The following is a 13,980-nucleotide window of genomic DNA, read 5'->3' as shown; positions in this document are numbered from 1 at the left end:
AGCACAAAACCTACCCAGTCCCTTTTCAGAGAGCGTGTGCACAGAGGCCTACCGTGGAAAATAGGAACGTAAGCAACAAGGCAAGGACCATGGTATGAATAGCCGTTGCCAAAGAGAAGTCATGCATTTGTCTTGAGTCTGTAGGCAGAGCACAGGCTGCGGAAGAAATCTACTGATATCTGTCAAAGAGAGTGAAAGCGTTGCTCATGCTTCACTGTTCAGTCTCCTTCTAACACAAGATGTTCCTCTCTGCTTATTATAATGACCTGGCAATTTGTATATACAGCCACTCCTATCTGAAACACTGTTTACAAAAGCCATCTTTGCCCTTGAGAGACTCACATTTTCCTGAAAGCTTTCTCACTCTTCCTTACTGAATAAAATAATACAGGTTGCTTGGCACTGCTCAAGAAAACTATGGGACAATTCCTCTTTGACTAAGTGAACAAGATAACTGGCGGCTAGTTCATTGGGTCACCATGAATATGCTGCCAGATGCAAGCTAAGTTACTGTTTTGGAGCCTGCATAGGTGCCTCAGAAGATGTCATGTTCTCATGGACGATGACTTCTGTAGCTCAGCACTAAATAAAGACGGTTCCATCATTCTGTATCCCTCCAGTAAGTGCAGTCAGTTGATTCCAGAATTGAACACGAAGATAAACATGATAGATTCCTACATATTGTTCGAAAGCCCATGTCTGTCAAACTTCGTACCTGCCCAGATTAGAACAAAAAATATTGCTAAGGTATGTTCGGCTGCATGCTATGCCTAGGGTGTGATTCTATGAGGAAAAGGAACAGCCCACTGGCCAGTGGAGCTGAGAAAATGCACTACTCTCTTTACAAGGCTGCAGAGCACATCCACATCAGAACCTGAAATGGAGGCTTTGCCTTTTGAAGCTTGTACTTGGCTCAGATTTCTCAGTATCCATCATGCTTATTTAATGCGGAAGTACTTTTATAAAGAAACATCACTTCGTAGCTTCAGAATGTTGTGGAACTAGAAGACTTATATGAGAAAGACTTTGAAGGACATAATTCAACACATTTGAAATCACTACATTTTTTTTTTCTCCTCCACCACCACTAAATCAGTATCCTTTTGTTGTCAACTTGACTGCAACCTACAGTCAGGCAACCTACAGTCACCTGGAAAGAAGGAACTTTGACTGAAGAATTATCCAGATCAGATTGGCCATGTGGCTATGTCTGTGGGAGATTATCTCCACTGATGAGGGCTCAGTCCACAGAGAGCACTACCGTTCCTGGGCAGGTAGTCCTGGGCTGTAAAGCTAGCTACACATAAGCTAATAGGCCAGCTTCCATATTCCTGCTCAATTTCCTGCCCCTGCTTCTGTCACTGACAACTTGGGGTCTGGGAGCAGGAATGAAATAAAGCCTTTCCTCCTCTAATTGCCTTTGGTCTCGGTGTTTATCATAGCAACAGAGAGCCAGCTGGAACAACAGAGAATGCCTGAAGGTGCCTGGAATGGTGAGTTAAAAGGAGCATGTTGGACCCTTGAAGAAATGTCATTTTCAGGTAGGCTTCCATGAAACTGCCTCTCTTCATCTAAGATAGCCGGGAATAAATAGTATTGATTGAGAACATACTCCTTTTTGGAGCCTTCTGTGTGTATCCGATAATTTCTTCTTCCCAGTTATCATTCCCCCCATTTTACAAAGGAGGAGTGGCCGAATGGCTTGTACCAAACATCTGGTGAAGGGAAGGCAGACCCAGTCCACCTCTAATCTCTCTGCCAGCAGAGAAGAGCATGAATCCTGAGCATTGCCCAGGCTGCAACCCTAGCTCCAACCCAGATTAGCAGTGGGTTGTAGGTAAGCTGTTCGGTTGTTCTGCGCCCACACCCTCACCTTTAGAATGAGGGAAACAGAGTACAAACTCACAGGGTGCTTGTAAGCAATAAGTGAAGCATCTAAATAAAATGTTTGTCACTATGCCCAACTTCCTGCAGAACATTCAACAGCTGCCGTGTTACTGTTAATATCATTATTACCTTGACTGTTTCCATCCAACGTGGCTGTTTGACTTGATAGTACACCACTGAGTGATACTCGTTCATGGGCTTGTCCCCGGCTCCCACACAGATCGCATTCTGACCAAGACAAAAATAGAGAGAAAACACTATAACATTGCCATCATCTGAAGTGGGGCAGTTTCGGCCCCAAGGCCAAGGCCAATGCCAGGATCAAAGAACAGCCTCACCTTCTCTAACCCTTCTGCCAGGCTCCCATTCTGACAGCCCTTCCACATTACAGATTTCTACACTGTCCTCCCCAGCCTAGAAGTGACAGCTGCTTAACTGCAGACATTCTATTATTTCTCCTCTGAAATGCACTGGAGCCCGCCAGGCACTGACGAGGCTGCCTTGCTGTAAATGGTAACCAGCCTTAGAGTGCCGCGTGCTGCCAGTCTTACTCATCCTATTTGCTACCCAAAAGTGAATGTCCATAACATTTATAGGGGATAACCCCTTTGATGGACTCCTAAACCTAACACACCACAGCAGGCGGTATTTGTTAGACAGTGGGAGATGGCAGCAGCTTCAGAGAGACACCAGGTGCCTGATGTGAAAAACAAGTCTGGAGTGAGAGGTTGAGGAAGGAATGATTCAGTGAAACACAGAAGGAGCACTCTCTGGGGCCACACCCAAGCTAAACTCTACAGCGGTGGTTCTCAGCCTGTGGGTCGTGACCCCTGTCAAACAACCCTTTCACAGGGTTTGGGTATCAAATACCCTGCATGTCCAGTATTTACATTACGCTTCATAACAGTAGCAAAATTACAGTTATGAAGTAGCAACAAAATAATTTTATGGCTGTGGGTGGGTCACCACAACATAAGGACCTGTATTAAAGGGTCCCAGCATGAGGGAGGTTAAGAACCACTGCTCTAGCAAAATGGATGTGATGGGAACTTTGTGCAGGAAAAGCTCAGGAGAGTTTACCACTCTTTTTGACAATGGATGGAAAGACAGGTTATTGTATATAAAGGGGGGACATTTAAGGGCAACTGAAAAATCAGGAAAGTTTCCTTGGAGGTGAAAACAGTTAAGCATCTTCAAGGAGATTCTAAGCTGGCTTTGAGTAGGACATTCTGAGCAAAGGGAACACAGAACATCCATGTCAGTAGAGGATATTTGTACACACACACACACACACACACACACACACATGCATGTGCACACACACATGAATTCACCCTAGTGCTTTAGAAAGGAGCTAAATGACCATCTCTGAATGCTCATTCCTTCCCTATCTTTCACTCATCTCCTCCCCACTCTCTGTGTTCTTTTAATCAGTTTGGGCCTTAGCACATATCCAAGCCACAATTACCCAGAAGGAGTCCAGGAGTGGTTTTCATGCCACGCTTTTCCACCTCAAATATCCAGCCTTTCAGGAATGTGATGATGGCTAGCAATGAAACTCTCAGTTGAGTGCCTCTGGTGGAATTTTCTAGTGAAAAAATGAGGGAAAGCCTCTCACCAGATTTCATGGGATGTTCCAATGGACCTGCAGCCAGACTGAGTCACCAAAGATGGCCAGATTGGTATTCTGTGACCTCTAGGGAACAAAGCTATGCTATTGGAAAGAGGACCTCCCACTGACACTGAAAAACTCCTCTGTTTGCCAAGGTACTGGCAATAAATGAACTTAGCTTCTGTGGGGGTTTAAATGAGAGTGGCCCCTGAAGTCTCACATGTTTGAATGCTTGGTCTGCAGTTGGTAGAACTGTTTGAGAAGACTTGGAAGGTGTGGCCTTGTTGGAGGAGGAGGTGTGTAATTGGGGGTGGGCACTGAGGTTTTAAAAGCCCATGCCAGGGCAGGGCCAGTCTCTCTCTCTCTCTCTCTCTCTCTCCCTTCTCCTTACAGATAAGATGTAGGTTAGCCAGCCTTTTTCCATGCTCCTGCCATGCTATCATGGACTCTAACCCTCCAGACCCATAAGCAAGCCCACCATTGAATGTTTTTTCTCTCTAAGTTGCCTTGGTCATGGTGTCTCTTCACAGCAATAGAACAGTAACTAAGATAGTGTCTGTGCTGAATGATGGTTTCTCTGACAAAATCCATTTTAAAACATTGCATAGAACTCTAAGCAAATACCCCTTCAATAGAACAGATAGCCATGAGCTGGAAATAAAGGAAGATGCTGTTTACTGTTCACAACAGGAAGACTTGCACAGCTTCTAGAAGTAATAAACTGAAACAGGCTTCCTAAAAGTTCCCACCCCGCAGAGAGGACTTTGTGTCTAATATCATGCTAAGTCCTTACTATACTCCACACAGCTCAATTTAACCCTCATAACCACCTCTGATAACCTCTTCTTTTAGGGCCATTCTACAGCTGGGTAAACTAAGGCTCTGAGTGGCAAAGCTGGAACACCACTCAGGCCCACTAGTTCCTTGCGCAGTGTCTCTTCTCTAGCAGCTGGTGTGCCTTCCAGCCTACAAAGATTTATACTGATGACATTTATGGGCTCACACTTTCTGTAGCCTCAGTGACTCTCACGTACCAATAAAATCCGAAAACGTATATATTTCTCTGGTGAAATAGAAACTGCCTCATAGAAGACAACTGGATATCACAAGACTATCTTGGTCACGAATCTTTATATCCTAATGCCAGAGAAAAAGGTCTCACTGCTATTCTGAGAATGGTGAAACTGTCCTCATCTCACCTTCCAGACTTCAGAGACCAAAATGAATACTGAAAGTGTCAAGGGAGCACCCTAGCGAGCACTCGCAAAGCCCATCCCTTGCTAAAGGACTTCAGGAATTCTACAGCAGGTAGGTTGTTGTGCTCCAGCAGATGATCCTGAACCCACGCCACACACTAGCAGCTTCAAATGAACTGTGGTTAAAAATAGAAGGAGTACATGAAGTTTGAAGAATGAAGTAATGAGGGGCATCCAGCAGGAATTGAGGGGAGGTACCGGGCTAGATGTCCTCAAACCATATTGTATTCATGTATAAAAATCCCAATGAATAAACTTTCAATTTTTTAAAATTGTGAGCAGGCACTGAACCCATTTTTAGGGATGATGCATAAGTGTGTGTGTTTCAGCAAGGTTTGTACTCTTCACGTTGGTTATTCCCATGACCCTCAACTAATGATAACAGCTAGTGTCAACAATTTATGGGCATCAGGAAACTTCAATGCAGACTTGATCTTGAAAAATGATGTCTCATCCAGAAAACTGAGGGTCCTAACACATGCTCAGATTACTTCATAGGAGCCATGTGGGGGTTGGACCATGCCATGCCATACCATATCATACCACACCATAGTAAACCATACTGTACTGTACCGTACCATACCACCGATGTGAATGAATAACTTTGAGAGAGCATGTGCTCCTCACTGGCAAGGCCACACCATGGGAAAATGCCAATTAACACCTACAGGTGTAACAAGGGCTGGCGCTCACTGTGCCTTTCTAATAATAATGACCAGAGTCATGGACACTTATTATGTAGATTACCTCATCTGATATCACAGGGGCAAGGTGCCACCACTGGCCCCATTTTGAGCTGGCTCTAGACTCTTGGGTGCAGAGAGATCTCAGAACCAGCCCAAGGTCCTCTTGCTAATGCAGGATAAGCTGAGCTTGGAGCCTGGCTGCCTGGTCCCACAAGTCGTGGTCTTAATCATGTAACATTGTCCCTTACCTCTACCTGCTTGGCCCAGCAGAACCTCTGGAAACTAGCTTCAGGTGGGGTTGCCTATTTCCCTCAATTCCCTTCTAAAGTTTTACTTACCCATGATCGGCCACCTCGGCACACGGCTCTCCTGATACCTGGTACTGAGAGCACACCATCTATCCCGTCTGCTCTTGTGTTAAACTTGCAGCCCCACAAGAAGAGACTATGTTTCCTGATTTTAAGAATGAAAGAAGCTATCTAAGATCGCATGGATAATAGGAGGGATACTTGGCACTTGAACTCTGTATTTCTGACCCAAGAACCCACCACCTCATTAGATTTTCTGCTATGACCCCACCTAAGCAAGGTCCTTGAGTCCCCAGATGGAGCTGTGGTAAGGCTGACACACTGCCTACTGGGTCTGTTCTGCTGAAGATGGCTAGAGAGAAATCCTCATTTTCAGAGGGTTTGTTCTCACAGGAACCCACCATGCCGCTCAGGGGCATTTGAATGTGCTGCATGATACTTAATTAGGCAATAATATTCATTTCTGCAAACAGAGAAAGGAAAGCCTCTCACAGGCTTCCTCATCAATTTTCAATAGTCAGTCAACCAAACTCCCCCATAACTTCACCAATGTAAACTGCAAATTATCAGCATGGTTACCCTTTCTCCTCAGCCTCCGGATTCCCACATGCTTGTCTGCAGTTCATATGTCTCTCACCCAATGTCTGCCTTGAAAGAGTGGCAAGGCCAGACAGAAGAATAAAAACAAGGTAAGATGTCCAGTTTGCCTGTTAACTGTCCCTTCTAATTTTTTTTTTCCCAGTATGGAAGGCAAGTGATACCAACATCTTAACAATGAGGCTGAGGTTTAAAAGATCCCTGGACAGGTAACTAGATGAATATGACTACAGAGCAATGATCCACATGTTCATAGAATGAAAGCTTTCCTTTCAGATAAAAATCCTCCTATCTTTCCGTACGTCCTTTCAAGACAAGTGTATTTCACTTGTTTTATTGTTCAGAAAAGTGTTAGTTTCCAACAAAAGAGGGATGAGCAGTTGCTAGGGTTTTTCTCAACAGATATCAATTAACTGTGGTGGTTTCAGGAACAAAAGACGGTTGAAAAAAATTCTTCGCATTTAAAATGGATACTCGGTCTTCCTGGGATTTTGTTGAAGCAGCTAGCAGCCTCAATTGGAAACTGGACATAAGCTGGAGAGTCTTTTTTAATGTATAGGCACTGTAATGAGGAGCCTGAGGTCAATCCCCATCTCCGCCTCCGTGAACTGCAGGGCTAAGACTTGTTTTCCTCCACAGGAGTTTCTGTTCTCCCTTGGTTAACTTGGGGTGATAATGAATGCCATGCCGCTGCCCCCAGTCTGACATGAGGATGGTCGTCCTCAGAGTGTTCATCATGCTTGGGCAGGAGGTGATAGTACCATGCCTGAGCCCCAGGCACTAGCAGAAGGCTTTTGGCTCACCCATCTATACACACCCCCTTATTTTGCTATCTGATTCCCTATAGGTGGACCAGGAGGGATGCTAGCCCACGCTGAAACTTCTGCTGAGAGCTGATCTCATTTTCAGCTAAGTGTTCGGAGAGGAAGAATTCAGAAGCAAAAACCTCCCACACACTGGACACAACTGCTGTCAACCTTAAAGGAAACATAAGTAAATAGATATAAACACACATGACAAAGATTGTACAGGACATATGCTGTGTAAATATAACCATGTGCTTTGCCTTCTTGAATGCATGCTGCTAACCCTCTGGAGACCAATTTGCGAATAAGACTTTCCACCCAAATTTCTGGCTGAGCGCTGGGGAGTTGGATTAAGTGCTGAGAGTATCTGCTTTGAAGACATTCTGAGCCTCCACACCAGCCCAGGGCTCTGTATTGATCTTTACTGTGGATTTTTACCTGATTTAAACTAGCTTGGGTTTCAATGAAAACAACATTTTAACTGCAAAAAGATAACCTATAAACAAGCACACACACACACACACACGTACACATGTATCCATGAGAACTGGGAAAGCATACAGTGAATAATGCTTAGGTGAAAAAACTTGAATGACATGGGGTCTGATTACACCCTAGGACACTGTGCTAAGCAAGCTACAGTGTACATCATGTGTCTCAGTCTCTTCTCCAAAGCTCTGACCCTTTAGAGAGCATATGGTCATGACCAGTCCCTTAGCCCCCGGCCCTGTCACTCAGAGCACTGGAGTCCCTTACAGGTAGCACTTTGCCATCCTCTGTGCACACACACATGATCACTTCCACGTTCCGCTGAGTGGTCTTGTTGTACTTGTCAAAGTCACCTTGCAAGAGGGTGATGTAGATGTCGTTCCTGACATCCCCTGAGGAGGAAGAGAAAACCAGAGTTAAAGTCAGACACTGGCTAACCATAGAGGTGGAGGGGAGGAGAAGAAGGAGATGGAAGGACCATTGATACAACGAAAATCCAAGCAGTTTAGAAAGGGTATTTTTTGAACCTGACAGGAGGGCTGGAGACATAAGTAGCTGGGTCAGGAATGCTAGAAAAATCAGCAGCAGAAATCGAGGTAGGATGGTCAAAATTGGCCATGTTTTCTCTGTTATAATCACTTAATTTCCATCCTCTAGTGACATCTTCTGGGAATGTGAAGGAAAGCACCAAATGAAATGATCTTGGCCCTCAACCGCAGAGCATGTATATCCATAGGTGTTCTATGGATCCATGTATCCACATAATCATAGATCTTCTGTTGCACAAAAGTAGGGTTGAGAGATTTCCCATGCATGGTAGAGCCTACAGATGAAGAGCAAGGGGCATAGGTTTTTCCAGTAAGGAAGTGCAAAGTGGGAATTGAGTAGTTGCTAGGGTTTTTTAAGTAAAGCAGGTATAATTAAATCACAGCACAAGCCCCACCCGGGACCACCATTCAACTACAGGAGAGAAAAGGATGAGTCAGAGGGAATGATGTGAGCTGGAGCCCAAGAAGGGATGTTTCAAAGGAGTGTTATTATACAATCTCCCTTTTGAAAAGCTTCCATGCATACTTGACTGTATTAATAGTGGCAGTTAGAGCTACACAGGAAGACTTGAGGGACTCCTAACAACTGGATGCCTCCTATGCCATTTGGTCATGTTACTGTAAGAAACATGAGTCTCTCAGACTCTAAAATGTATACTCTAAAGACTCAGGAGAGTGACAACACCCCATCCTCAGACAGGATGGGTTTGCTTTCTGTGGAGAAAAATACAGATGCCTCCATTATGAGATACTGAGTGACAAAGCAAGTGGCGAAGCTCCATAAAAAGCTTATCAAAGAGCTGTTGCATCTGTAAAATCTGATTGGGAGAAAGGGAGTATGTATCTCCATGTTTGTGCTTACTTCTAGGATGCATAGAAGTTTCTGTGCATAAAAGAATTGTTTTCAGTGCTTTTGTTCAAGTAGAGAAATAAAGAAAGGGAGTTGACTGGCTCTTTGACCTCCCCCCTCCCCAGAGGGAGGAGAAGACTTGCTAGGCCACAGAGGAGGACATTACAGCCAGACCTGAAGAGACCTGATAAGCTAAGTTCAGATGGAAGGAGAGGAGGACCTCCTTTATCAGTGGACTTAGAGAGGGGCAGGGAGGAGATGAGGGAGGGAGGGTGGGCTTGGGAGGGAATGGGGGAGGCGGCTATGGCTGGGATACAAAGTAAATAAACTGTAATTAATAGAAAAAATAAAATTAAAAAAAGAAAATAACCAATTACACAAGCTGGACTCCTCACCGCTGCTCATGCCCCTACCCTTGAGGAAGGTCATTGCAGTTGTGCCCTACCTGGCATGATGATCTCTGGGAAACCCAGCTTCCGGGCCACCACAGTGGTCCTGTCTACTAAGTGTGGATAGTCTTTGCGGATCTGAGTGACGTCACCCACCAGCATCTTCATGGTCACCCAAAGACCTGGAAAGGAACACTTACCATGAACACTCAAATTCTCTCTCTCTTTCTCTCTCTCTCTCCCACTCCCTCCTTCTTTTCCCACCCCCTCTCCTCCACTCCTCCTTTAGGAGACTCCTAAAATAACAGATATATTCACAGATGCAGTAACCCAGCCCCAGGGGCTCTGGGCAACATACAGTTAAGTTATAACCATGTCAGCCTCTGACAGTTATCTCCATCTCTGAGCCCATGGTCTTCTAAAACAGAGAGGATCAGCCATCTGTCATCCGGGACTTAGGTGAGGATGAAATCACATGTGCCTGACATACAGGAGACAGCCTCTCCTCCCTTCATTAGGAATGAAGGAAACACCTGTCTTGTGTTTCAGGGGGAAGTCTGTATTTCCATAGACCACATGCGCTCAGGCTTCCCACTGTATTGTCTAGGTCCAGGACTTGGATCCATTTACTGATGGATCAGAAGGTCCTGGGCTGCAGCAAGTTCATCGTATTTGTAATCTGTATGACGATAACTATGTACCTTGCCCTCCGCTGTCTCCCTTGGAAGCTATGACTTTGCCCAGAAGGCTGTGAAGGAAATCGTTCTCAGCTGAGACACTAGGAAGGAAAAGAGAGCAAAAATGTTTATGTTGTGCCCAGTGGGGTCTTCATTTTTGCGTCCCACATTGCCACAGGGAGATCCCCAGAACCACTTAGGTGCAAAGTCAGGCTGCCTATGTTAGCTCAGAGAATATAATGCCCTTTACACAAACAGCATGGTTCTGAGATTTGAAGCAACCAATGAATACCACAAGTAGTAGGCATTCACAAGACAGAAAGGATCCCCAAGTCTTTGCATGAAAGTCTGCTCTGGAAGGTAACAAGGACTTCAGTTGTTCCTGTAAGATCAAATTATTCGCCTAGACCAGGGTCACTGTCCCATTACCTGGAGATCTTTGGGGTGCTTGATCTTAAAACTGCTCTCAATGTGGAGTCATTTTCAAGCAAGAAAAGGACAATTATCGTTTTTATTGTCCCTGTTTCTCACGTCACAGATACATATGTGGCTTCCATGAAGGGGCTCCCAACAAGCTGCTCCTTCACAGCTCTGTGGCCCCTGCTACACTTGTAATTAATGCCTTAAGCTTAGGTTGATTATCTGCTTAATTGCCCATCTATCGCATTGACCTCACCCACTGCTTCACCACCATGTCCAGTGCTCTTCCCCAGGGCTATAGTAAGTCTCTGGATCATTAACATCTCAGGATGCTCTCTTAGGAAGCCCATCACTAGCCCCTTCCTGAGGTCAGGAACCGATTCACCCAGGGTTACAGAAAGGCTGGGGTAGAAAGCTTGGAGAGTCATAGGAAGGAATGACTTACGGGTGAAAAGGAATAAAATGCTGCTTTTCTTCATCACTCTCTGCTTTTCCCTTGATGATGTCAGTGATGTCCATAACTAGAAAGACAGAGGAAGTGAGCTAACAGTGAAGACAGGCAGGGATGATGAAAATGATGGATTATAAAAGAGGAGGGAAGAGAAGAAACATCAGAAGGAGGGCTCAAGGGTGTAGTAGAGGGCAAAGAAAATGGTTAGAAGAGTCACAACAGAGTTGAGCAGCAAGGTTCCTGTTAGATATGTACACTGAATCTCCCTGGTACCCACAAAACCTGGAAACAGGGAATCTCTGCTGGACCCAAGCATCCAATAAATACTCTCTTTTCATGACCATGCTCATGTCACGTACACAGAGTTGTTGAATCCTTGAGCCTTGCCAACTGACTTCATAGCCAACATGTAAGTACACGAGGGATGACTAGAAAGACAGGGGACTTGTGATGGCAGAAGAAAGAGTCTCCCAAGGTGACAAATGGATGAGACACAGGGATTGTAAAGGGTTCGTGATTTTAAACTTATATTTTATTGTTTTTGAAATATTTGTTTCATTACTTACTTATGTGTATGTACCTGTGTGTGAATGTATATGCGTTAGGAGTGGGTGCAGAGGTCTGGAGGCATCTGATGCCCTGGAGCTGGAGTCATGGGTAATTGTGAGCTGTTTGGATGTAGATGCTGGGAACTGAACTCTGGTCCTCTAGAAGAGCAGCAAGCATTCTTAACCACTGAGCCATCCCTCCAGCACCGCCCTCCCCAATTTATATTCTAATGATAAGAAAAACAAAAACCTGGTATATCCAATTGCCCTGTTAAATGTTTTTAAATCATTCTTTGAGAAAAAATATACTTTAGTTAAAATAAAGTGAGTTAATTTTAAAAAAGAAAATATATTAGGTAAATAATAGTTCCTTCCACTAATAGCCAGATAGCACATAAACCACAAAAGTAGGGCAGGAATGATGAAGCTTCAGGCGAGCTCACAGCTAGCGCCAGAGAAGAGGTGGAGCGGAGTGGCTCCCAACGGCGTCACATAAGGACCCCACAGTGCCCTCACTCTCTGAATGTCTGCCCTCATCTGGAACTCAGATGGATGGCCTGACTCACTCTGTTTAACTGCATTTCCTATTCTGGATATTTTTTTTTCTTTAAAAATGATTTGTGCCCTATAATTAGATCTGGACTGTATTGTTCTTCCTTTTCTCACAAGTGCTAGGGAGCTGGGGCGCCAACTGCCCAGACTGCACTGCGCTCCTGGGTGCTCTGCACCAGACCTTAGGACCACATTATTCACTGAGCTTCTCATAAATCTGAACTTAGTCACCAGTGACTTCAGTTAGTCACCACAAATGTAGTTATTAAGGGCTTCTTGGCCCAGATTTTGCCGGGGCAGAGGTGTAGAAATAATCTTTAAGAATCCAGCCGTCTAAAATGTGTGCTCCAATAAAATGTAACTGCAGAACATCAGTCATCACCTGCCACCCCAAAAGGCCTCCTCAGCCCCTGGGTGCACTTCTTGGTATTAGTGTCCTTAAGGTCCATCTTCCCGATTCGGACAATTTGGCAAATCAAGTAAATCTTATCCCTGTTGAGGTCCTTGTTTCCAAGATCCTGTAAGGGCAGGAAAGACAGCAGTTATGATTGTGTATCTAATAAAAACAAGTGAAATAGGGACAAAACAATAGTCATTTCTAAGGAGTGTGTCTGCCATTTTGGTGTCACTGTCTCTCTTAGGAAAGGTAGAAAACGAGGTCACCATATCCTTTGGTCCGATAAGGAAGGCAAGACCCAAGATGCTGAGAGGCAGGACTCTGGAGCCTCCAGCCTGCATCTTCATCTGATCCCTCACAGTTCTCTCAAGTACTGCTAACATGATCTATTTTTCGCATCTCTACTACCCCTACAGGAAGGTTTCCTCAGGATCATGACCTTGGCCCTTGGCGACTCTGGGATGGAGATTAGTAACTATAGCAACATCGCAGAGGCATGCCCTGAGCATCTCAGCGTCCTGCAGTGCATTTAGGTGCCCCATCTTCATGGGGCTCCCTGCCAGCTAGGATGACCTGGACCAGAAACAGCAAGGCATGCTATTATGTTGGCTTAGACAGCTGGGGCATCAGAGTTAATTCTCATGTGAGCATATGCACAGGGGACACGTGAACAGATCACATCAGAGCCAGGGCCTGGGCAGAGCAACCAGCCCCTGGCTCTCACTGTGAGTGGTGTGAGAAGAATAAAATGCAGAGGGCAGAATCTCTGAGAATAAGACAAGGCCCTGGCATGGCCTAAAACTCCCTACAAGGACATGGGTTGATTAAAATTTCTTGTGCCAGTTTTACTAGGCTACAATGAGTGACTAGTCAAACACTAGTCTCCATGTGGCTCTGAACCTCCTCAGTCAGTGAACTTCAGTGAATGGGCTTGTCTTCCATAACATCCCTAGGCCATGTTTAAGGCCCTGAAAGCAAATCCTGGGTTTTCCTGCAAAAGGACTTCTGAGTTTCCAGCTGCCTTGCCTCCCTGCCGATTGATTCAAGCACACATCTTTCTAAGTTGTTCCTAAAAACCAGGAGTCGTGAAGGGCTCTCTTTGCACCATCTGGCAGAGGAAACAAAGCCTCCTCCATCACTGGGTCACCTTGATGGGCAGGGGGAAAGAGGAGGTTACCCAAGAAAGCCTGCTGCACCTGCAGCCTGCCTTGACCTGGGGAACTTGCAGGCTTGCAGGACTCCTTCAACTGTCCCACTCTAGAACCTTCGAAGAACTCATCTCTGGAAGATATGTTGATTATTTTATTGTTTTTTTGTTTTGTTTTGTTTTGTTTTTTTGGTTTTGGTTGGGGGTGTTTTTTGAGGGTTTTTTTTGTGGGTTTTTTTTCTTTTTTGAGTTGCTTCTTTTTTTGTAATTCCTCATCCCCCAACGACTTTAATAGCTCCCTGTTTCCATCCTTATTAGTGCTCATCTTTCCAAGTTGACATGAAAGGGACTACACACAAC

General features: G+C 45.0%; 1 protein-coding gene across 1 annotated transcript in view; it reads right to left on the bottom strand.

Moving 5' to 3' along the window:
- Dock2 (dedicator of cytokinesis 2) overlaps positions 1-13,980 on the bottom strand; it is a 405,024-nt gene that overhangs the window by 327,867 nt on the left and 63,177 nt on the right. The window contains exons 10-15 of the mRNA XM_060363865.1: positions 12,459-12,594; positions 10,971-11,046; positions 10,130-10,206; positions 9,485-9,610; positions 7,909-8,033; positions 2,017-2,115 (exon numbers count right to left, since the gene is read on the bottom strand). Of these exons, the coding sequence (XP_060219848.1) occupies positions 2,017-2,115; positions 7,909-8,033; positions 9,485-9,610; positions 10,130-10,206; positions 10,971-11,046; positions 12,459-12,594 (639 nt within the window). The remainder of the gene's footprint in view (positions 1-2,016; positions 2,116-7,908; positions 8,034-9,484; positions 9,611-10,129; positions 10,207-10,970; positions 11,047-12,458; positions 12,595-13,980) is intronic.

Source organism: Meriones unguiculatus, chromosome 11 (assembly GCF_030254825.1).
Source record: "Meriones unguiculatus strain TT.TT164.6M chromosome 11, Bangor_MerUng_6.1, whole genome shotgun sequence".
In the NCBI taxonomy this organism is placed as follows: domain Eukaryota; kingdom Metazoa; phylum Chordata; class Mammalia; order Rodentia; family Muridae; genus Meriones; species Meriones unguiculatus.
Note: the sequence above shows the minus strand (reverse complement) of the source record. Positions and strands in the feature narration are given on the sequence as shown.